We start from the raw sequence: 23429 nt of genomic DNA, 5'->3' as shown, positions 1-23429 counted from the left end.
TAATAACAGGGTGCCTTAGACCACTGTACTTCCAAGGCTCTTGTTAAACAAGGACTGCCAGTAATGCCAAACCACAGTTTGCTTAATTCACGTGTATTAAATAAACCACAACTGGCTTTCCTGAGTCCACATTTAGGCTTCTGATCTTTACTTTCCCGTGCTGTCTTTGCATTGTTTTGTATTTTCCTGCATCCCTCTCAAAACCATCCAAGCTTTTTCTCTTGGCTGCTGTTGCAGAATCACATCTACGCCGCCCGCAAAGCTTTCGATAACTTCTTCCTGCGGTACCCTTACTGCTACGGCTACTGGAAGAAGTACGCAGACATGGAACGACGCTTTGACTTCATCAAGGAGACCGAGGAGGTACCTAGGAACAGTGGAGATTGTGCGCAGCGCAATCCCAGCGCATACCCACCAAGGACAAGCAGCAGCATACCATGTATTAGAACTGGGGTGTGGGGGCGGCAATTCAGTGAGACAAGCCACTTCCAGATTTTGAAAGATCACCCAAGAGCTGAGCCTATTTTAAAGGGTGTGCTTGGATACACGGGTCTTTTCTTAGCATATGCATCAGCAGGTTTGAATGTGAAATGAAACTTCCCAGTGTATCTTTGGGCGAATCTTTATGAACCTTAACAGCTTTAAGATGGGTGGGATTTCAACTCCCAGAATTCCCCAGCCAGCATGCTTTAAGACGGGAGGACTTCAACTCCCAGAATTCCCCAGCCAGCATGCTTTAAGACGGGAGGACTTCAACTCCCAGAATTCCCCAGCCAGCATGCTTTAAGACGGGAGGACTTCAACTCCCAGAATTCCCCAGCCAGCATGCTTTAAGATGGCTCGACTCCCAACTCCCAGAATTCCCAGCCAGAAATAACTGGCTGGGGAAAAACTGGAAGCTGAAGTCCACCCATCTTAGGTTGTGAAAGACTGCTCTGGAGTAGAGCCATAGTAATTAAGCCGAGGTGCCCGTGGGCGTGGCCGTTGTGGGAAACAGATCCTATGGATAGAGAGAATTCCAAAGCTAGGGAATAACATTTCGTTTTTTTCCCTTATGGATGCTCACCATGCTCAATCCATGGGTCATTTATAACTGCCTGAAGCAGAGTTCTGGAAAATTCAGAAGCTTGCCTTTTGTTGTTGTTGTTGATGATGATGATGATTTAGTATCGCCCTACTGAGTATTCAGCCGGTTCGGATGAATCGTATGCTATTTTTTTTTTTTATTATTTTTTTTTAAATTTGATTTATATGCCGCCCTTCTCCGGAGACTCAGGGCGGCTTACAATGCGCTAAGCAATAGCCTTCATCCTTTTGTATATTTATACAAAGTCAGCTTATTGCCCCCACAATCTGGGTCCTCATTTTACCTACCTTAGAAAGGATGGAAGGCTGAGTTGACCTTGAGCCTGGTGAGATTTGAACTTGCAGTAATTGCAGGCAGCAGATGTAAGTGGATGTTAATAACAGGGCTTTAGTCTGCTGAGCCACCAGAGCTCCTATTTTACATCTGGTTCGCCGAACCGGCTGTTTGCAAGGACTGGCTGGCCCTGCTCCCCCTCCCCCTCCCAGGAGTCTCCACGCGGCCTGTTTTGGATGCCAGGTAAGTGCAGGGACCGCGTGGAGGCTCTGGGAGGGCGAAAAACGGGCCTTTCGGAAGTCCGGAAATGGGCCTGTTTTCGGCCTCCGGAGGGCCTCCAGAGCCCGGGGGAGGCCGATTTCACCATAGCCTGGGGAGAGCGAAAACATCTGTCCCCCCCCCATGGTGCAGGAGGCCGAGTAGGCCACGCCCACCCAGCAACCAGGCAGAGAACCAGCTGCTAAAATTTTTGAATATCAACTCTCGTGCGTGTATACGCGGGGGAGTATGGGAGGGGGTCATGTGCGGGGGGGCGCACTTTGCATTATTGGTGCACTGCAGGGGTGGGTTCTAAATTTTTTTACTGGCGGTTCTGTGGGCGTGGCTTATTTTGTGGGTGTGGCTTGGAGGTCATGTAACTAGGTGGGCGTGGCTAGCTGGTCAGAGTCATTTCTGGAAGGTCCTCGCACTTACGACCCGACTCATTTGTTTGCTTTTAACACTGATCAGCTGTAGGGCGGCCCTTTGAAGCCCTGCGGCAAGAGTTTAAACAGTTTTTTCCCCTCTAGTCATCAGCTGGGACTCAGGAGGCAGCAATAGATTGGGGGTGGGACCAAATAAAAGGTAAGAATAACGTGGGTGGGGGGGCGGGGGGGGAGAACCGGTTCGGTGACGTCATATCGTCACCGCTACCGGCTCGGCCGAACCGGACCGAACCGGGAGGAACCCACCACTGGTGCACTGTCATGCGCACACATGCACACTTTTGGCAGACAAAAAGGGTTAGCCATCACTGCCCTACTCGGTCCGGTAGCATCTGCTTCTCTTCTCCTATTGGCCTCTGCTGTGTTGTAGAGCAAATGTGGGGATCTGAAAGGTTAGCGTGAAAAAAACCCCTTAGTTCTCAGAAAGTCCCCTTTGCACGAGTGGAGGAGGGGATGGAGAAAGACCCCCTTAAGTGTTTTATTTTCTCTGCTGCCCCTGCAGGTTTTCCAGCGAGGGTTGCAGTCCATCCCTCTCAGCATGGACCTCTGGATCCACTACATCACTTTCCTGCAGTCCACCTTGGATATGAACCAACCCGATTCAGCTCAGAAAATTTGTGGGTAGGTCGCAGGACAAGGAGGAGCGGCAAGGAGTTGCCCGGGGCCTGGAATCTTCCTTTTGTTGTTTTTTTTCCCCTTCAAAAGTCACTTCTGCCCCTCAGGCCTGTTAGAGATGGTTGCTGCTTTGAATACAGGAGAACGTGAAAACAGAAAATAGGTTTTGGGATAAGCTCAGCTCCTGTTAATTTTGTGGACGGCTCCCTCTCAAACCTCCCGTTCTTGAGATTGTCAGTTGGTCTCCCATCCAGAAACTAACCAGGCCCGGCACTGCTTAGCTTCCAGATCCAGGTACAGTGGCTGGGGGAGAGGGGAAGGTGTGCTTTGAAAGCCTACCATCACTCTTTGCTTCTGTACCAAGTTTAAACGGGTCACTAGTGGTGAAATCCAATTTTTTTACTACAGGTTCTGTGGGCGTGGCTTGGTGGGTGTGGCTTGGTGAATGGCAAGGGAAGGATACTGCAAAATCCCCATTCCCTCCCCACTCCTGGGGGAAGGATACTGCAAAATCCCCATTCCCTCCCCACTCCTGGGGGAAGGATATTGCAAAATCTTCATTCCCTCCCCACTCCAGGGGAAGGATACTACAAAATCCCCATTCCTGGGGGAAGAGTACTGCAAAATCCCCATTCCCATCCCACTCCAGGGGAAGGATACTACGAAATCCCCACTCCTGGGGGAAGGATATTGCAAAATCCCCATTCCCTCCCCACTCCAGGGGAAGGATACTACGAAATCCCCATTCCTGGGGGAAGAGTACTGCAAAATACCCATTCCCACCCCACTCTGGGGCCAGCCAGAGGTGGCATTTGCCGGTTCTCCGAATTGCTCAAAGTTTCCGCTACTGGTTCTCCAGAACCTGTCAGAACCTGCTGGATTTCACCCCTGGGAGTCACCCTCCTGCCATTTTAGCCAACAGAAGAGGAAAATAAAGACAGGCTCAATCCCGTCCTGTTAAAAACACAGGTAGTCCTTGATTTACAACAGTTCATTTAGCGACCGTTTGAAGTTGCAACGGCACTGGAAAAAAGTGACTTATGACCATTTTTCGCAGGACCGTTGAAGCATCCCCATGGTCATGTGATCAAAATTCAGGGGCCTGGCAACTGGCTCCTATTTACGAACAGCTTGGCTGTTTCCCAAAATCCTGTTTTAGGACCTTCTGGCCAGCAAAGTCCGATTCACTTAACAACCATCTCACTAACTTAACAACTGAAGTGATTCATTTAACATGCTGTGGCAAGAAAAGTTGTAAAATGGGGCCAAAACTCACTTAACGAATGTCTCACTTAGCAACAGAAATTTTGGGATTAATGGTGGTGGTATGTTGTGGACTATCTATATACGCAGCTCTAGAAGGGACAGGAATCCCCTCCCCACTCCTTGGTGTCCCAAACAGTCCTGAGGCCAAGGGTTTTTAACGCCCCCTCCCAAATTGAGCATCCCCAAATATTTATTTATTATATTTTTATCCTGCCTTTATAACTTTATAAATAATTCAAGCCTGTGAATATATCTAATGTGCCTTATTGCTCCTATTTGCCCCAACAAAAACAACCCTGTGAGGTGGGTTGGGCTGAGAGAGAAGGACTGGCCCAAAGACCCTCAGCCAACTTTCTTGCCTAAGGCAGGACTAGAACTCACGCTCCCCTGGTGATCAGCCCAAAGTCATCCAGCCAGCTTTCAGGACCTGCAAGGTTCTGTTGTTGGTCTATTTAACAGAATAACAGAGTTGGAAGGGACCATGGAGGTCTTCTAGTCCAACCTTCTCCTCAGGAAGGAAACCCAGGCCTATACCATTTCAGACAAATGGTTGTCCAATCTCTTTTTAAAAACTCCCAGTTACAGAGCATTCACATTGAAAACCTCCAGTATTGGAGCACCCACAACTTCTGGTGGCAAGCTGTTCCACAGGTTAATTTTCTCACTGTTAGGAAATTTCTCCTCAACTCTAGATTGCTTCTCTCCTTGATTAGTTTCCATCCGTTGCTTCTTGTCCTGCCTTCTGGTGCTTTGGAAAAATAAGTTGATCCCCTTCTTCTTTGTGGCAGCCCCTCAAATACTGGAAGACTGCTATCATGTCTCCCCTAGTCCTTGTCAAGGTTCCCACGGATGCCCTAATTAAATCATGAGCCTCAAGCCAAGCTTCAAAAGAAATCCAGTTATTTATTAGGAGTTTCATGTCGGCAGGTTCCAAATGAAGCCAACTCTGACCCCATGTAATTTACGACCCCTGTTCCCCCCACCCCCCCAGGGTGTGTCATCAATCACATTCACCAACGGAGCAATTTTGCTGGTTATAGAGATCACTCCCCTCCAGCTGCTGTGGGTAACCCTGGGAGACAGCCTTGAGAGAGATATGTCTGGAATGTGCTTTTGTTTTTGGCTGCCGTGCTGCTTCACCGGTTTTCCCATCCCCCTTGCTTTGCGAGTTGATAGTCCTTCTTTTCTCTAGACTAGCCATACCCAATTCCCACAACCATTCTTTGTATGTTTTAGTCTCCAGTCCCCTAATCATCTTCGTGGCTCTTCTCTGCACTCTTTCCAGAGTCTCAACATCTTTTTTACATTGTGGTGACCAAAGCTGGACACAACATTCTGAATGTGGCCTTATCAAGGCATTATAAAGTGGAACAAGCTATTGAAGCTGTTAATATTCTCTGTCTTCTCTGCAGCACTTTTGAGGCCGCCGTGGCTGCCGCGGGAGTCGATTTCCGTTCGGACAAGCTCTGGGAGATGTATGTGGAATGGCAGAAGGAGCAGGGAGACCTGAGGGCCGTCACTGGCATTTATGACAGGGTGCTGTCCACTCCCACCCAGCTGTACAGCCATCACTGGGAAAAGTAAGTGTGTGATTTGGAGGGTGTTTGATTTGGGGGAGGCAGAGGCATTATGAATTACAGGTAGACTTACAACATTCAATCAGCGACAGTTCGAAGTTACAACAACACTGAAAAAGCTGACTTAACAACAGGGTCTTACCCATACGATTGTTGCAATTTCTCCACATTCATAGGATCAAAATCTGGACGCTTGGCACCTGTCACAAGAAATCAGGAAGAAATCCAGGTTGTTCAAATGAGTACAAGTTTGTTCCATGTTGTTTCTTACGTGCCATGGTGGCGCAGTGGTTAGAATGCAGTATTGCAGGCTAATTCTGCCAACTGCCAGCAGTTTGATCTTGGTTGACTCAGCCTTCTGTCCTTCCCAGGTTGGTAAAATAAGGACCCCGATTGTTGGGGCAAGAGGCTGGCTCTGTAAACAGCTTAGAGAGGGCTGTAAAGCACTGTGAAGCGGTATATAAGTCTAAATGTTATTGCTATCTTCCTTCCTTCCTTCCTATTCTCCCTCCTTCCTTCCTTCCTTCCTTCCTTCCTTCCTTCCTTCCTGCCTTCCTTCCTTCCTTCCTTCCTTCCTTCCTTCCTTCCTTCCTTCCTTCCTTCCTTCCTTCCTTCCTTCTGTGGTGGCATAGTGGTGAAAACGCAGTATTGCAGGCTAATTCAGCCAACTGCCAGCAGTTCAATCCTGAACAGCTCATGGTTGACTCAGCCTTCCATCCTTCCGAGGTGGGTAAAATGAGGGCCTAGATTGTTGGGGGCAAGAGGCTGACTCTGTAAACCGCTTAGAGAGGGCTGCAAAGCATGATGAAGCAGTATATAAATCTAAGTGCTATTACTACCTTCCTTCCTTCCTTCCTTCCTTCCTTCCTTCCTTCCTTCCTTCCTTCCTCTTTCTCCTTCCTTCCTTCCATGCGTCCGTGGTGGCATAGTGGTGAGAATGCAGAATACTAATACAGGCTAATTCAGCCGACTGCCAGCAGTTCAATCCTGACCAGCTCAAGGTTGACTCAGCCTTCCGTCTTTCTGAGGTCGGTTAAATGAGGATCCAGATTGCTGGAGGTGACAAGAGGCTGATTCTGTAAACCGCTTAGAGAGGGCTGTAAAAGCAGTGTGAAGCGGTATGTAAGGCTAAATGCTATTGCTGTTGCCCTCAACAAGAGTCACGGCCAATTGGCAGTAAACAAGAGTCAATGCAATTCAAGAAGTTTTAGATTTAGATCTCTTTTGAGTGCAAAGAGACTCGAGTCCAATGACGCGTTTGACCCCTCCTTCACGCCCAGCCTGATCATCAACATATATCTGCAGTCGTTGTAGATATACCAGCAGTCACATGACCAGCATTTGTATCCTTCCCAGCCAGCTTCTAACAGAAAATCAAAGGGGGAAGCTAAGATTTGCTTAATGGCCACGTGATTCGCTTAATTTGCTTTAAAAAATGGACTGTTAAATTGGCCACGCCCGCCCAGTCACATGACCACTAGCCATGCCTCTTGGAAAAGCGAAGGATGACTCAGAATCTGTATAGAGATTTGGTCACAAGGATGCTGCAACGGTCATAAGTGTGAAAAACGGTCCTCGCTTTTTTTCAGTGCCATTGTAACTTTGTCGCTAAATGAACTGTTGTAAGTCGAGGACTCCCTGCAGCCGCTTTCTGTAAAGCCCTCCTTTCTTCTCAACGCAGCTTCAAGGAACACCTGTCCAGCCATCCGCCTGTGGACATTCTCTCCATGGAAGAGCTGCTGTGGATGCAGTCCAAGTTGGCCTCCGATGCGACCCCCAAGACGACGGAGGGGGAAACCGAGGAGGAAGCACCACCTGGGGAAGAACTGCCCCCCAAGGCGGAAAGCAAGCAGGAGGCCGCAGAAGGGAGTCAGGCGTTGGTGAGTCCATGTCTTGGCTTGGGTCCCTTCGTGTCGTCTCTTTCCAGTATCCCAATTTAGGATGGGGTCTTCCCTGTTTGTCCTCCCTGAACTAATCCGTATCTAGAGGTAGTGGGGTAGGCTGTAGCAGAAATCACAAAGCCATCAGAATACAGGTAGTCAAGTCAATCAATCAATCAATCAATCAGAAGAGAGCTGCAAGGGACCTTAGAAGTCATCTAGTCCAGCCCCCTACTCAAGCAGGAAACCCTGTACCATTTCAGACAGGTGGCTGTCCGGTCTCTTCTTTTTATTATTATTATTATTTATTAAATTTATATACCGCCCTACTCTCAAAGGACTCAGGGCGGTGAACAGCCAAAAGATAAAATACACATAGTACAAACATTAAAAAACCATTTAAAATACATTAAATACTTTGGCCCAAAACAAATTTAAAACACCCCAATTTATAAGACAAATTTAAAAAGCAATTTAAAAGGGAAGTTAGGCCAGGCCAGCCTGCTGGAATAAAAATGTTTTGAGGGCACAGCGGAAAGTGCGCAGATCCGGGATCCTCCGTATCTCTGGGGGGAGCTCGTTCCAGATGGCAGGTGCCCCCACAGAGAAGGCTCTCCCCCTGGGGGCCGCCAGTTGACATTGTTTGACCGACGGCACCCTGAGGAGCCCCTCTCTATGGGAGCGTACTGGTCGGTGGGAGGCTACTGGTGGCAGAAGGCGGTCTCGTAGATACCCCAGTCCTAAGCCATGGAGCGCTCTAAAGGTGGTAACCAAAACCTTGAAACGTACCCGGAAGACCACCGGGAGCCAGTGCAGCTCGCGCAGGAGGGGGGTCACATGGGAGCGCCACGTCGCTCCCATAACCACCCGCACGGCCGCATTCTGGACCAGCTGGAGCCTCCGGGTGCTCCTCGAGGGGAGCCCCATGTAGAGAGCATTGCAGTAGTCCAGGCGGGAAGTGACGAGGGCATGAGTGACCGTACATAACGAGTCCCGATCCAGAAAGGGACGCAACTGGCGAATCAGGCAAACCTGATAAAAAATAGCCTCCAGTGATGGAGCACCCACAATTTCTGGTGGCAAGCTGTTCCACTGGTTAATTGTCCTCACTGCAGTTCCAATCCCAGGTTGCCTCTCTCTTTGATTAATTTCCATCCATTGTTTCTTCTCCTGCCTTCTGGTGCTTTGGAGAATAATTTGACCCCCTCCTCTCTGTGGCAGCTCCTCAAATACTGTAATACTGCTGTCATGTCCCCTCTAGTCCTTCTTTTCTCTAGGCTAGACATATCCAAATCCAGCAACCTTCACTCAGTGACCGATGTTACGATGGCATTGAAAAAAAGTGACTTATAACCGTTTTTCACAGTTATGACCGTTGCAGTATCCCCATGGTCACGTGATCAAAATTCAGATACTTGGCAACTGGCTCATATTTATGCATTTCACCTCTTTCTGTTCATGTCATCCTTGATTAAACAACCTTTCATTTAGCAATTGTTTGAAGTTAAAATGGCAATGAAAAAAAGTCTGAATTGGGCTCGTGCCTTTGGGACTAAGGGACGTGGTGGCTCGGTGGCTAAGACACTGAGCTTGTCGATCGTAAGGTCGGCAGTTTAGCGGTTCGCATCCCTGGCGCTGCATAACGGGGTGAGCTCCCGTGACTCGTCCCAGCTTCTGCCAACCTAGCAGTTCGAAAGCAGGTAAAAAAAAATGCAAGTAGAAAAATAGGGACCCCCTTTAGTGGGAAGGGAACAGCGTTCCGTGCGCCTTTGGCGTTGAGTCATGCCGGCCACATGACCACGGAGACGTCTTTGGACAGAGCTGGCTCTTCGGCTTTGAAACGGAGATGAGCACTGCCCCCTAGAGTCAGGAACAACTAGCACGTATGTGCGAGGGGATCCTTTACCTTTACCTTTGGGACTAGCATGTTCCTTGAATGCTGCTAGTAAGGTTTCTTGGCCAGATCGTATGGGTTAAAAGTTAAAAAAGAATTCAGAGTTAAGTGCTAAAATGAAATTTGGTCTAGTGGTTAAGGCTAGAAACTGGGAAACAGAGAGTTCTAATTTTGTTTTAGGCATGAAAGTCGGCTGGGTGATTTTGGACGAATCACCAGGAGGTGGAGAGTTCTAGTACTGCCTTAGCCATGAAAGCCAACAGTGATTTTGGGCAAATCACCAGAAGATGGTGAATTCTAGTCCCACTTTAGATACAAGGCCAGTGGGGTGATTTTGGGCCAATCACCAGGAGACTGGGAGCTCTAGTACCACCTTAGCTATGAAAGCCAGCTGGGGAATCTTTGGAGAATCACCAGGAGACGGAGAGTTCTAGTCCCAACTAAGATATGAAAGCTGGGTGGGTGACTGGGCCAATAACCAGGAGGTGGAGAGTTCTAGTACTGCCTTAGCCATGAAAGCCAACAGTGATTTTGGGCCAATCACCAGAAGATAGTGAGTTCTAATCCTGCTTTAGATACAAGGCCAGTGGGGTGACAGAGACAGAGAGTTCTAGAATTCAGACATGAAAGCTGGATGGGTGACCTTGGGCTAGTGCCTCTCAACTCAACCCAGCTCACAGGATGGGGAAAATAGAAGGAGGGAGGAATATTAGACATGTTCGCTGCCTTGAGTTTATAAAAAAAATAGTACAGGTAGTTCTTGATTTACGACCACAACTGAACCCAAAATTTTTGTTGCTAAGCGAGACATTTGTTAAGCGAATTTTGCCCCATTTTATGACTTTCCTTGGCACAGATGTTAAGCGAATCACTGGCTTTGTTAAGTTATTAACATGGTTGTTAAGTGAATCCGGCTTCCTCGTTGACTTTGCTTGTCAGAAGGTCGCAAAATGGGATCGTATGACACACACACACACACACACACACACACACACACACACACACACACACACACACACCAAGGACACTGCGACCGTTATAAATAGGAACCAGTTGCCAAGCGTCTTAATTTTGATCAGGTGACCATGGGGATGCTGTGATGGTCATAAGTGTGAAAAATGGTCGTAAGTCGTTGGGACATCAAAGCATCACTAAATGAACTGTTGTAAGTCGAGGACTTGCCTGTAAAGGCGGGATCTAAATAAGTAAAAAGGAAATATGCAATAAAAGAGAATCGTCAATGGGATCCTATTGCTTAGATCCTATTCCGGTTTCCCGCTTCTTTTCATGAGGGTTCTTTCGATATCTCTGATTTCAGCTCTTCTTGCGTTTCAGGCGTCACTGGACCCGGAGAAAATCCTGGAGCAATCCATTTCGATCCGCCAGCAGATCTTCGCTCAGAACGAAGGCGAAGTCAGCAAGCGCTGGAATTTTGAAGATGGGGTATGTACGAAGGGAGCCGAGGAATTTGGGGAAATTGTGCAGGAGGAAAAGAGAAGGATGCAAGTGGGGGGAGGGAAACGCACAGAGGGGAACCAGGGGTGTCAAACCGGAATAATCTAGCTACCCAAGGACACCCGGCCTGGGAAAGAATGTCAAATCTCTCTGAGACGCATTTCATATCAAAGTGGTTCCCAAAACATCAAACAGCCATTGGACACTGACAATCTGGTCAAAGGGAGAGGGCTCCAGAAAGTGTAAACCTTGTAACTTTTGGGCGGGAATACTCAGATCTAGCCTTGCTTTTGCTGCAACCAGTAATCCTTAGTAAAAGAACCTATCGCTTCATCCAAATGGAGTCGATGATCTTTCTTCCCGAGGGGCCTAGCTGGGGCAGGTCTGACAGTTTACCTTGTGCTCTTACCCGTCTCGATTTTACCTCTACAGAACAGAACAGAACAGAACAGAATAGAATAGAATAGAATAGAATTTGTATTGGCCCAGTGTGATTGGACACACAAGGAATTTGTCTTGGTGCATACGCTCTCAGTGTACATAAAAGAAAAGATACGTTCGTCAAGAATCATAAAGTACAACACTTAATTATAGTCATAGGGTACAAATAAGCAATCAGGAAACAATATCAATATAAATCGTAAGGATACAAGCAACAAAGTTACAGTCATACAGTCATAAGTGGGTGTTGTGGCCCACCAGCGGCCTGCACGGATCGTGGCTGATCCCAACGAGGCTGGTGTGGTGTCGCGCTAGCCGCCTGCGCAGCCGGTGCTCGCGTCGTACAGCGAGGAGGCCGAAGAGGATGTGATGCCAGAGGCAGAGACTCAGCCAGGGCCTTCAGAACCTCCAGAGGCTCCTTCAAGTGGAGAGAGTGAAGTGGAGGAGCCTCTCCTCAATGCTCGGGCACGCAGGGCTGCCAAAAGGCAGGAGTGGCTACTCAGGAGGAGGAGGTCTACTTGAGAGTAGGGCTTGAGGATAATTGGCCACTCCCTTAGCCTATTTAAGTCACACGCTGTTAGTAAGTTTCTTGCTAGAAACAACGTCTCATTACTACAGAGCATCTTGGAGAGCGAGCGACTTCTCATATCTGGTTTTCTGGGCTGGTTGCCAACCTTTGTCGGACTTTGTTCTTAATAACTTTGATAAGGACCCTTTGCACGGGAAGCCTGCATTCTTGAAAAGGGGTTTGTTTGGAATTAAACAGTGTTTGCAAAGCTTGGTGTGTGTCACATTCTTTGGGAATCCGAAGCTGGGGCAGAACAGTGAGAGGAGATGGGTGGTGGGAATGATGAGAAGATTAATAGTAGTGCAGACTTAGTGAATAGTTTGACAATGTTCAGTAGTTTGATAGTCGTCGACCTATGAACATAATTGGGAGCAGAATTTCTATCGCTAAGCAAGGCTAAATTCAGTGAGCCCTGCCTGATTTCACGGCCGTCTCTTTGCTGCAGTTGTTAAGTGAATCCCAACAGTCCTAAAGCGAATCTGTCTTCCCCTATTAACTTTGCTTGTAAGAAACCGGTTGGGAAGGTCTCAAATGGCGATCACGTGGTTTCAGCCCACTGCAAGCATGGTGAACACCTGCTGGTTGCCAAGTGCCTGAACTTTAATCAGATGTATGTAAGAATGCTTCAATTGTAAACATTTGTTTAATGACAGTTCGACATTACAATGTGTTGTGGCCCGTCAGCAGCCTGTGCAGTTAATAGCTGATTCCGACAGCGAGGAGGCTGGTGTGGCGCTGTGCCAGCAGCCTGTGCAGCTGGCGCTCGAGTCGGACAATGAGGAGGCTGGAGAAGATGTGGTGCCAAAGGCGGGGACTCAGCCAGGGTCTTCAGAACCTTCAGAAGCTCCCATAAGTGAAGAGGAAGAAGAGGAGGAGCTTCTTCTCGATGCACAAGCGCGCAGAGTTGTTAAAAGGCAGGAGTGGCTCCTCAGGAGGAGGTCTCCTCGAGAGTAAGGCTTGGAAAATATTTCACAGCAAAGAAGTTAGAAAGGAGAGAGGAGGAGGGGATAGGAAGAGGAGAGGGAGGGTGAGGAATGGAAGAAAGGAGAGGAGGAAGGGAAGGGAAGGGGACAGGAGTAGGAGTGAAGGTGAGAAGGGGGAAAAGAAGAGAGAAGTGGGGGAAAGGAAAAGGAAGTAGGATGAGGTGGGAGAGGAGGCAGGAGAAAGTAGGAGAGAAGAGGAGGGAGGGAAGGGAAAGAAAGGAGGAGAAGAAGAAGGTTTGTTGTGGAATGAGGGAAGAAAGAGAAGAAGAGCAACTCCGAATGTAATTAAAATGTCTTATTTGAATGCTTTCTTTAAAGGAAACATGTATATGTAGGATTTCTTATGTATAAGAAAATGTACAATTTCTATTATGTGGGGAAGGGGAAAGGGTGGGGGGGAGAAAATGGTTTGTATTTCTTATAAAACTTTTCAATAAAAAAAAAGAGAGAGTAAGGCTTGGGGCTAATTGGCCACTCCCCTAACCTATTTAAGGAAGGACGAAGACTGAGGCAATTTGCAGGAAACAACTTCGTTCACATTCCTTCGCGTCTTGATTCCAGAAACATTTGATTCAGCTCTTGTTTCTCTCTTGTCAGTTTTCCTGCAAATTGCTTCTGGGCATTCTGCCAACCACAGTAAGATTACGGTTATCTGAAATACTATGCCTCAGAATTGAATTATTCTTTGGATTCTTGTCGGCTGTTAATGAAGTTAAATTAACAGCCCTTGTTCAGAAAAGACTGATTTAAACCGTACTTGTGTTCGAACAACTACTAAGAAAGCTCATTAGTAGTCCTTCATTAGTAAACTAAGATTTGTACGGACTGTGTGTGTGCTGCGTTCTTTGGGGTCCGTAGCTGGGGCAGAACACAATGGCACTGAAAAAAGAAACTTATGACTGTTTTAAAACCACTTAAAACCATTGTAGCATCCCCATGGCCACGTGATCAAAATTCAGACGCTTGGCAACTGACTCGTATTTATGACAGTTCCAGGGTCACGTGATCCCCTTTTGCGACCTTCTGGCAAGCAAAGTCAATGTGGAAGCCAGATTCACTTAACAACCCTGTTAACTAACCTAACACCTGCAGTGGTTCCCTTAAGAACTTTGGCAAGAACTATCTCATAAAATGGAGCAAAACTCAATCCATGACCTTGCTTGGGAATGGAAATGTTGGGCTCAATCCTGGTCGTAAGTCGAGGACTCCCTCTACCTTAATTCTTTTAGTTGTGCTGGCTTGTCTGGGCTTCTCTGTGATAATCGTGGCCCTGTCCCGCTTTCCCCTAGATCAAGAGACCCTACTTCCACGTGAAGCCCCTGGAGCGAGCGCAGCTGCGGAACTGGCGGGACTACCTGGACTTCGAGATCGCCAGCGGTATGCACGAGCGCACCATCGTGCTGTTTGAGCGCTGCGTCATCGCTTGCGCCCTCTACGAGGAGTTCTGGATTAAGGTCAGTTAAGCTAAGGGGGTCCCTCTGTCTGCTCTACCTGCTCGGTGCATGACAGAGATGGAAGGAACTCTGGAGGTCTTCCAGTCCAACCCGATACCATTTCAGAGAAATGGTTGTCCAAACTCCTTAAAAACCTCCGGTCTCGGAGCAGCCACAACCACTGGAGGCAAGTCATGAGGGGACTTCATGGGAACAGTTCTTCTTCGTGGCCCCTTTGACAACCACTGAGCCTGCAGCTAAACCGAGACTCTAGAAAGAGTGCAGAGAAGAGCAGCCAAGAGGATTAGGGGACTGGAGGCTAAAACATACGAAGAACGGTTGCAGGAACTGGGTATGTCTAGTTTGATGAAAAGAAGGAATAGGAGAGACATGATAGCAGTCTTCCAGTACTCAGGGGCTGCCCCAAAGAAGAGGGAGTCAAGCTATTCTCCAGGACAAGAAGCAACGGATGGAAACTAATCAAGGAGAGAAGCAACTTAGAACTAAGGAGGAATTTCCTGACAGAGAGAACAATCAATCAGTGGAACAACTTGCCTGCAGAAGTTGTGAATGCTCCAACACTGGAAGTTTTTAAGAAGATGTTGGATAACCATTGGTCTAAAGTGGTGTAGGGTTTCCTGCCTAAGTAGGGGGTTGGACTAGAAGACCTCCAAGGTCCCTTCCAACTCTGTTATTCTATTCCTTTCCTTTCCTTTCCTTTCCTTTCCTTTCCTTTCCTTTCCTTTCCTTTCCTTTCCTTTCCTTTCCTTCCCTTCCCTTCCCTTCCCTTCCCTTCCCTTCCCTTCCCTTCCCTTCCCTTTCCTTTCCTTTCCTTTTCTAAACCTGCAAGTGTCATGTTGTTGGGATGAGCATGTTTGAATTGGAGCTGAGGGACAGTACTAGGAGCCATTCAGAATGAATAGTTCGGGGTGTGTGTGTGTGTGGCAAGCAGATCATTCTGAGACCCCCTGAAGGAGACACATTTGTTTTTCTTAGAACAGAAGAGACTCTGGAGCAATGTTTCCCAACCTTGGCTAGTTGAAGATACATGGACTTCAACTTCCAGCATTCCCCAGCCAGGATGGCCAATTTATAGCACATGGGTGTTGTGGCCACTCCCACAATCGAATCAGAGGAGGAGGAGGAGGCGGTGGTGTGGGAGTCAGGGTTAGCATCAGGGCAACTTGGTAGCTCCAAGGGGGAAGAGGGAATGGAGCTGGCCAAGAGAGAGACAGAGGTGGAGCCTGGGCCGTCCGTCAGCCGTCAGATGGAGAGTCAAAGGTCTGGAGGTGGCTGATGAGGAAGAGGAGGAACATCTGGGTCCAGTGTGGATGCACAGAAGGCAGAGGAGAGGAGAGCAGTGGAAATCTATGGGCCGGTCCTTGGGATGGACCTTGGGATGGAAGAGCCACCGCTGCTAGCGAAGCCCCATCCTAGCTCTGGGGATAAAAGGCAGGGGGCGGAGATGAATAGACGCGGCAGACAACTCATTCCTCTCCCTGCCGGACGGATTTGTCAGTCTGCAGTGAGAGAGAAACTTTTTGCCGGGGCTGCTGGCGCTTCTAATAAAAGAATCATTGATTTAACTTCTGAGGGTTTGTCATCTTTGGGAAGCTGGGTCAGAACAAGGGGTCTCCAAACTTGGCAACTTTAAGACTTGTGGACTTCAACTTCCAGAATTCCCCAGCCACCATGCCTGGCTGGGGAATTCTGGGAGTTGAAGTCCACATATCTTCAAGCCTTGGTGGTACAGTGGTCTAAGGCACCCTGTTATTAAGCTGGTTATTAAGACCAGCTGCCTGCAATTACTGCAGGTTCGAATCTCGCCAAGGCTCAAGGTTGACTCCGCCTTCCATCCTTTCTAAGGTAGGTAAATTGAGGACCCAGATTGTGGGGGCAATAAGCTGACTTTGTATAAAATATACAAAAGGATGAAGGCTATTGCTTAGCGCATTGTAAGCCGCCCTGAGTCTCCGGAGAAGGGCGGCATATAAATCTAAAAAAAAAAAAAAGCTTGAGAAACACTGCTCTAGGGTCAGATTGAGTGAATGTTGTCCTATGAAGCATCCATCTTTCTCTCTGCAACTCTAAAACCACTTTTTCTGATGTTTCCCCCTGCTCTCCCTCCTCCTTTCCTTAATTTAGTATGTCAGGTACCTGGAGAACCACAGCATAGCTGGAGCCAGGAGCGTTTTCCAGCGGGCGTGCTGTTACCATCTGCCTCGTAAGCCCAACATTCACCTCTTGTGGGCAGCCTTTGAGGAGAAACAAGGTAAGGAACAAGCAAAGTCGGTGGATTCACTTAGCAACCTTGGTTTAATCTCAAAACCTCTTAACATACTAACTAGATCAGAAGTCCCCAACCTTTATACTTTCACAGCCCGGTGCGGTGTGTGTATGTGAGAGAGAGAGGGACAGACACACGCATGTGCGCCCAGCTCCATTGGTTGAGCAGCGGCGAATGGAGCTTCGCGGGTGAGCAGTGGGTGCTCACGGGCGAAGCTGCACTGGCGCAAGCAGTGGGCCCTTGTGCTGGCGCATGAAGCTCCACTCGCGCGAATGGAGCTTCGTGGGCGAGCTCTCGAGCGCCCTCCACTTAAGTGTCCTCTGCTCACGCGAGTGAAGCCTTGCACACGAATGCCAGGACTCACCGCTCGTGCGAGTGGATCTTCGTCCTTGCGCAGACCGGTTTTGAAGAGGCCACAACTTAGTACCCTGTTTCACCCCAAATAAGACCTCCCCTGATAATAAGCCCAATCGGGCTTTTGAGCGCATGGCAATAAGGCCAAGCGCTTATTTCAGGGTTCAAAAAAATATAAGACAGGGTCTTATTTTTTGGGAAAGACGGTAGTGGGCCATGGCCCAAGGGTTGGAGACCCCTGAACTAGATAACATCTGAGTTAATAATCTGAGGCCCTGAACTAATGATGTTTCTACAGCAGGGGTGTCAAACTCGATTTCACTGAAGGCCGCATCAGGGTTGTGTTTGAGGGGGGAAGGGGTCCGTGGCTGGGGTATTGTGGCCCGTCAGTGGCCTGTGCAGCTAGTAGCTGATTCCGACAGCGAGGAGGCTGGTGTGGTGCTGCGCCAGCAGCCTGTGCAGCTGGCGCTCGAGTTGGACAGTGAGGAGGCTGGAGAAGATGTGGTGCCAGAGGCGGGGATTCAGCCAGGGCCTTCAGAACCTCCAGAAGCTCCTTTAAGTGAAGAGGAAGAAGAGGGGGAGCCTCTTCTCGATGCACGGGTGCGCAGAGCTGCCAAAAGGCAGGAGTGGCTCCTCAGGAGGAGGTCTCGAGAGTAAGGCTTGGGGCTAATTGGCCACTCCCCTAGCCTATTTAAGGAGGAATGCCGACAAGCAATTTGGAGGGAACAACTTTAGTTCACTCTACTTCGCATCTGCAAAATTGATTCTGGGCTTTCTGCCAACTCTAGTAAGACTGTGATTACCTTATCTCAGAATTCTGGTAGGCTGTTAAGACAGTTTATTAACAGCCTTTGAATGATAAAGACTAAGTTATTTGAGTAAAATAAGCTTTGTATAGAGTTTGTGTGTGCTGCGTTCTTTGGGGTCCGTAGCTGGGGCAGAACAGTGACTAACCTAACAACTCGAATCTCGCCAAGGCTCAAGGTTGACTCAGCCTTCCATCCTTTCTAAGGTAGGTGAAATGAGGACCCAGTTTGTGGGGGCAATAAGCTGACTTTGTATAAATATACAAAAAGGATGAAGGCTATTGCTGAGCACATTGTAAGCCGCCCTGAGTCTCCGGAGAAGGGCGGCATATAAATCAAATAAAAAAAAAAAAAAAACTACAGTGACTCACTTAACAGCTGTGGCAAGGGAGGTCGTAAAATGGAGGCAAAACTCACCGAACAAATGCCTCGCTTAGCGACAGAAGTATTGAGCTCAGTTGTGTTTGTTAGCAGAGGACTGGCTGTCCTGAAGATGTCCTTCCATGTGTTCCCGCAGGAGAGGTGGAGGAAGCTCGGCGTATCTTGAAGACCTTCGAGGACTATGTGCCCGGCCTCGTCATGGTGCGTTTGCGGCGGGTGAGCCTGGAACGTCGGCTGGGGAACATGGACATGGCGGAGGCCCTCCTGATGGAAGCCATACGGGACAACGAAGGGATGCCCATCTCCTCCTTCTACTCCGTCAAGTTGGCTCGACAAGTCCTCAAAGTGCAGAAGAACCTGGCCAAGGCACGGAAGATTCTCCTCGAAGCCTTGGAGAAGGACCCGGTAAAAAAAACAAGCCCGTTTTAGGGTCCTGTGCAGGCAATCCTCGAGTTACGTCCATTTGTTTAGTGACCGTTCCAAAGTTACAACGGCACTGAAAAAAAGTGACTTACGTTGTTTTTCACACTTAACGACCGTTGCAGCATGACCCTCAGGGTCAGGTGATCCAAATTCAGGCACTTGGCAACTGGTTCATATTTATGACCTTTTCAGCTCAGCTATCCAGGGGTGAAATCCAGCAGGTTCTGACAGGTTCTGGAGAACTGGTAGCGGAAATTTTGAGCAGTTCGGAGAACCGGCAAATGCCACCTCTGGCTGGCCCCAGAGTGGGGTGGGAATGGGTATTTTGCAGTATCCTTCCCCTGGAGTGGGGAGGGAATGGGGATTTTGCAGTATCCTTCCCCCAGGAGTGGGGAGGGAATGGGTATTTTGCAGTATCCTTCCCCCAGGAGTGGGGAGGGAATGGGGATTTTGCAGTATCCTTTCCCCAGGAATGGGGAGAGAATGGGGATTTTGCAGTATCCTTTCCCTGTCATGCCCAGCAAGCCACATCTACAGAACCGGTAGTAAAATTTCACCACTGCAGTCCGTTATTTATTATAATTTTAGGCGGGGGTTTTCTTAACTAGATTGTTGACTGCTGTATTTTCGTTTTTCCTCATTAGCTTCCTTGACTTTCTTTAGGTTGAAAGAAAGAGTCTAAAGTAATATATATATATATTATTATGTATATATATATATATATATATATATACACATACAGGTAGTCCTGGACTTACAACAGTTCATTTAGTGACTGTTCGAAGTTCCAATCAGCATGGGCTGGGAAAGGCCACCCATCTTAAAGCATGCTGGCTGGGGGATTCTGGGAGTTGAAGTCCACCCCTCTTAAAGCATACTGGCTGGGGGATTCTGGGAGTTGAAGTTCTCCCATCTTAAAGCGTGCTGCCTGGGGAATTCTGGGAGTTGAAGTTCTCCCATCTTAAAGCGTGCTGCCTGGGGAATTCTGGGAGTTGAAGTCCACCCCTCTTAAAGCGTGCTGGTTGGGGGATTCTGGGAGTTGACGTTCTCCCATCTTAAAGCGTGCTGCCTGGGGAATTCTGGGAGTTGAAGTTCTCCCATCTTAAAGCGTGCTGCCTGGGGAATTCTGGGAGTTGAAGTCCACCCCTCTTAAAGCATGCTGGCTGGGGGATTCTGGGAGTTGAAGTTCTCCCATCTTAAAGCGTGCTGCCTGGGGAATTCTGGGAGTTGAAGTCCACCCCTCTTAAAGCATGCTGGCTGGGGAATTCTGGGAGTTGAAGTCCACCCCTCTTAAAGCGTGCTGGTTGGGGGATTCTGGGAGCTGTAGTCTACCCATCTCCCAGTTGCTGGGGTTCAGAAATCCTGATTTGGATGATTACTTGGATCTGCCCTTTGCTCTTCTGAATTTTCTCTTCCTCTTTTCCTCTCCAAAATGCCACGACCGGATTTGCTTTGGGTGCAGGACAACGCCAAGCTCTATGCGAACCTCTTGGAGATGGAATTCAGCGCTGATGTCCGGCAGAACGAAGGCAACACCATGAGCAGTTTCGACCGGGCCTTGACCAGCGGGCTGCCCCTGGAGACCAAGATCATCTTCTCCCAGCGCAGGGTGGAGTTTCTGGAAGATTTTGGATCGAGCATAAACAGGTAAGGATGGGGAGAAGAGAGGAAGCACTAAGCACGTTCTCTTCAGCCTCTGACGACCCAGATCAAAGGACCGAAGTTCACCCCCTCCCTTCTGTCCTCCCAGCCTGCTGATGTGCTACGAAGAGCATCAGAAACTCCTGAACCAGCAGATGATGAGGAAGAGGCTTCTGGAAAATGGGTAAGAATACTTCCCTTCCTGCCACTCAATCCTTCTTTCCCTCTCTAGTTGCGTTTGCATTTTGGAGGGAACAAACAGAGATTGCCTGGCCAAGACTCAGTTTGTGCATTGCACCAAGCCATAGTGCAGTTTGTGGATGGATGGATGGACGGCTAGAGATGATAGATGATTGATATAGACGATAGATAGATAGATAGATATTTATTTTATTAAATTTATATGCCACCCTTCTCCCGTAGGACTCAGGGCGATGCACAGAATAAAAACATGTAACAATAAGAAATCCTAAAAACAGCCAATATAAAACCCCAAACAGAATAAAATCTTGTAGTAGATCAGGGAAATTGCTGAAACAGCCATGTCTTCAGGTCAGTACGGAAAGTACGGAGGTCGGGGGCCGTCCGGAGGCCGATGGGTAACCCATTCCAGAGGGTCAGTGCGGCCACCGAGAACGCCCTCATCCTGGGGGCCACCAGCCGACATTATCTGGCCGATGGCACCCGGAGGAGGGCAGCCCTATGTGACCACACAGGGCGGTGGGAGGCCAGTAGGAGGTGGTCCTGCAAATACCCCGGGCCCATGCCATGTAGGGCTTTATAGGTAAGAACCAGCACCTTGAAGCAGATCCGAAGGGCAACTGGCAGCCAGTGCAGCTCGCGCAGGAGAGGTGTTACACGGGAGTAACAGGAAACTCCCGTAACAACCCGCGTGGCCGCATTCTGGACCAGCTGGAGATAGATAGATAGATAGATAGATAGATAGATAGATAGATAGATAGATAGATAGATAGATAGATAGATATGGATGTAGAGAGAGATGGATGTAGAGAGATGGATGAAAGAGAAGATAGAGATAGATAAAATATATAGATATTCTATTCTATTCTATTCTATTCTATTCTATTCTATTCTATTCTATTCTATTCTATTCTATTCTATCTATCTGCTCTTATTAGTTTCATAACTAACTCAAGGCAGCCAACATACGTAATGCTTCTACGTCTTCCTGTTTTCCCCACAACAACCCTGTGAGTTGTGTTGGACCGAGAGTGAATGACTGGCCCTAAGTCACCCAGTTGGCTTTCATGACTTAAGACGGGACTAGAACTCACAATCTTCTGGCAATTGGCCCAAAGTCACCTAGCCGGCTTTCATGTCTGAAGTGGAACTAGAACTCCCCGTCTCCTGGTTTCTAAGCCAGCACTTTTACACAATGCCAAACATTTGTTCTTTATCTAAACCCATCCAGCCATAATCAAGCAAACTGTGGCTTGCGGTGAGGTATGGACCCTCGTTTATTATCAGTTAAAAGAAAATTCAAGGTGATTTATTGAAAATACTTTTCTAAGACATGTATTTTGGAGAGAGTTTAGATTTTGATGGTAAATTATACTGAACAGGCTTTTTAAAAATCTTTAAAAGTTTTTCTACAAAACATAGTGCTTTCCACCTGACCAATAGATTGGCATTATGTCTGGATTAAACTATTTGGCAGAGGATAGGATAGGATAGGATAGGATAGGATAGGATAGGATAGGATAGGATAGGATAGGATAGGATAGGATAGGATAGGAAAGGAAAGGAGGAAAGGAAAGGAAAGGAAAGGAAAGGAAAGGAAAGGAAAGGAAAGAAGGAAAGGAAAGGAAAGAAGGAAAGGAAAGGAAAGGAAAGGAAAGGAAAGGAATGGAATGGAATGGAATGGAATGGAATGGAATGGAATTTTGGCACTTTAAATGTACACTAAGCAGCATACATTAAAATGAAATTTCGTTGAATTCAGCTCTCAAAAGATAACCGTTATTTGAATATCTTCTTTGTAGAGTTAAGAGCTCAGTTGATTTCCACACATCTTAAAAGTTGCTAAAATTGAGAAACATTGAGATGAGGGGGATGCCTTCCCATTGCTGCCATCTCTGCCTTTTTTATTCTTTTATACTTTTGTTTTCTTGTGAACTGCGTAAATAAATAAACAAACCAACTCCACAATCGGCACAGGGCAGACCCCCCCCCCCCAAATTGTGGGTTCCAGGAGCATCCTGAGCCAGTACCTGTCAGCCTTCCAAAAGGCTAACAGACTCAGAGGTTTCCTAGGTGGGAGTGGGGTGGCTCTGCTATGGGGCAGACCCCACCACAGAGCCTGGCTACATTTTCTTGAGGAAGAGACTTGGTAGTACAGTGGTTTAAGGCACCCTGTTAGTAAGCTGGTTATTAAGACCAGCTGCCTGCAATTACTGCAGGTTCGAATCTCCCCAGGCTCAAGGTTGACTCAGCCTTCCATCCTTTCTAAGGTAGGTGAAATGAGGACCCAAGATTGTGGGGGCAATAAGCTGACTTTGTATAAATATACAAAAGGATGAAGGCTATTGCTTAGCGCATTGTAAGCCGCCCTGAGTCTTCGGAGAAGGGCGGCATATAAATCAAATTAAAAAAAAAAAAAAAAGTTGCAATCCCCACGAATGGCCTGGTGTTGCAACCGAGCCAAAGGTGACCAGCTGACATCAACTCTTTTTGGGATTCCCAAGCAGCGCTGATGAAGCCGATGACAAACGATTGAGGCTTGAAGATGCAGCCATGGGCGGTGGCACCGTAGCCATGTCGACAACGGGCATCGCGCCCTTGATGGCGACGGATACCAGCACAGCGGGCTCTTACAACTATAACACGTGGTACCAGGTGAGTTGCCCAAGGCAGTTGGCATCAGATTGTGAAGCATCTGCCCCCCCCTCCCCCTGGCGATTTTGGGACTACAATTCCCAGAAAGCACAGCCGCCATATTGGGAGGGTGCGTTAGGCCCTGCCGTACCAGAGGATCTCGGGGCATCGGTTGCAGATCCGAATATACAACAGGATTGACTATCTTAAGTGTGACCCCGCAACCCCATGTTCTGCGCAATCCATCAGTATCAATAGCGATCAAATTGGACCGCAGAGCTGGAATAATGAGTATAATCACAATTTTCACACGGTGCTCTAGTTAGTGTGAATAGAGACTTTTCAGGTAGTCCTTGACTTACAACCATGTAAGACTTGCAAGAGACGTGGTGGCGCAGTGGTTATGAACGCAGGATTGCAGGCTAGTTTTGCCCACAGCCAAGAGTTTGATCCTCGGCCTTCCATCCTTTTGAGGTTGGTAAAATGAGGACCGATCGTTGAGGGCAAGAGGCTGATTCTAAACCAT

General features: G+C 48.0%; 1 protein-coding gene across 2 annotated transcripts in view; it reads left to right on the top strand.

Annotated features, from left to right (window-relative positions):
* The window catches only part of LOC117657669 (pre-mRNA-processing factor 39-like), a 33106-nt gene that overhangs the window by 8532 nt on the left and 1145 nt on the right, over positions 1–23429 (top strand). The window contains exons 3-13 of one of the 2 annotated variants that reach the window (XM_060682579.2): positions 238–363; positions 2567–2685; positions 5358–5525; positions 7204–7402; positions 10632–10739; positions 14033–14197; positions 16322–16448; positions 18141–18409; positions 19890–20074; positions 20178–20252; positions 22777–22924. In XM_060682579.2, coding sequence (XP_060538562.2) covers positions 238–363; positions 2567–2685; positions 5358–5525; positions 7204–7402; positions 10632–10739; positions 14033–14197; positions 16322–16448; positions 18141–18409; positions 19890–20074; positions 20178–20252; positions 22777–22924 — 1689 coding nt within the window. Of the gene's footprint in view, positions 1–237; positions 364–2566; positions 2686–5357; positions 5526–7203; positions 7403–10631; positions 10740–14032; positions 14198–16321; positions 16449–18140; positions 18410–19889; positions 20075–20177; positions 20253–22773; positions 22925–23429 lie in introns of both variants that reach the window. The other variant, XM_060682578.2, reaches the window with a different exon arrangement.

This window comes from Pantherophis guttatus, chromosome 18 (genome assembly GCF_059756535.1).
Source record: "Pantherophis guttatus breed Tessera chromosome 18, ASM5975653v1, whole genome shotgun sequence".
NCBI lineage: Eukaryota > Metazoa > Chordata > Lepidosauria > Squamata > Colubridae > Pantherophis > Pantherophis guttatus.
Note: the sequence above shows the minus strand (reverse complement) of the source record. Positions and strands in the feature narration are given on the sequence as shown.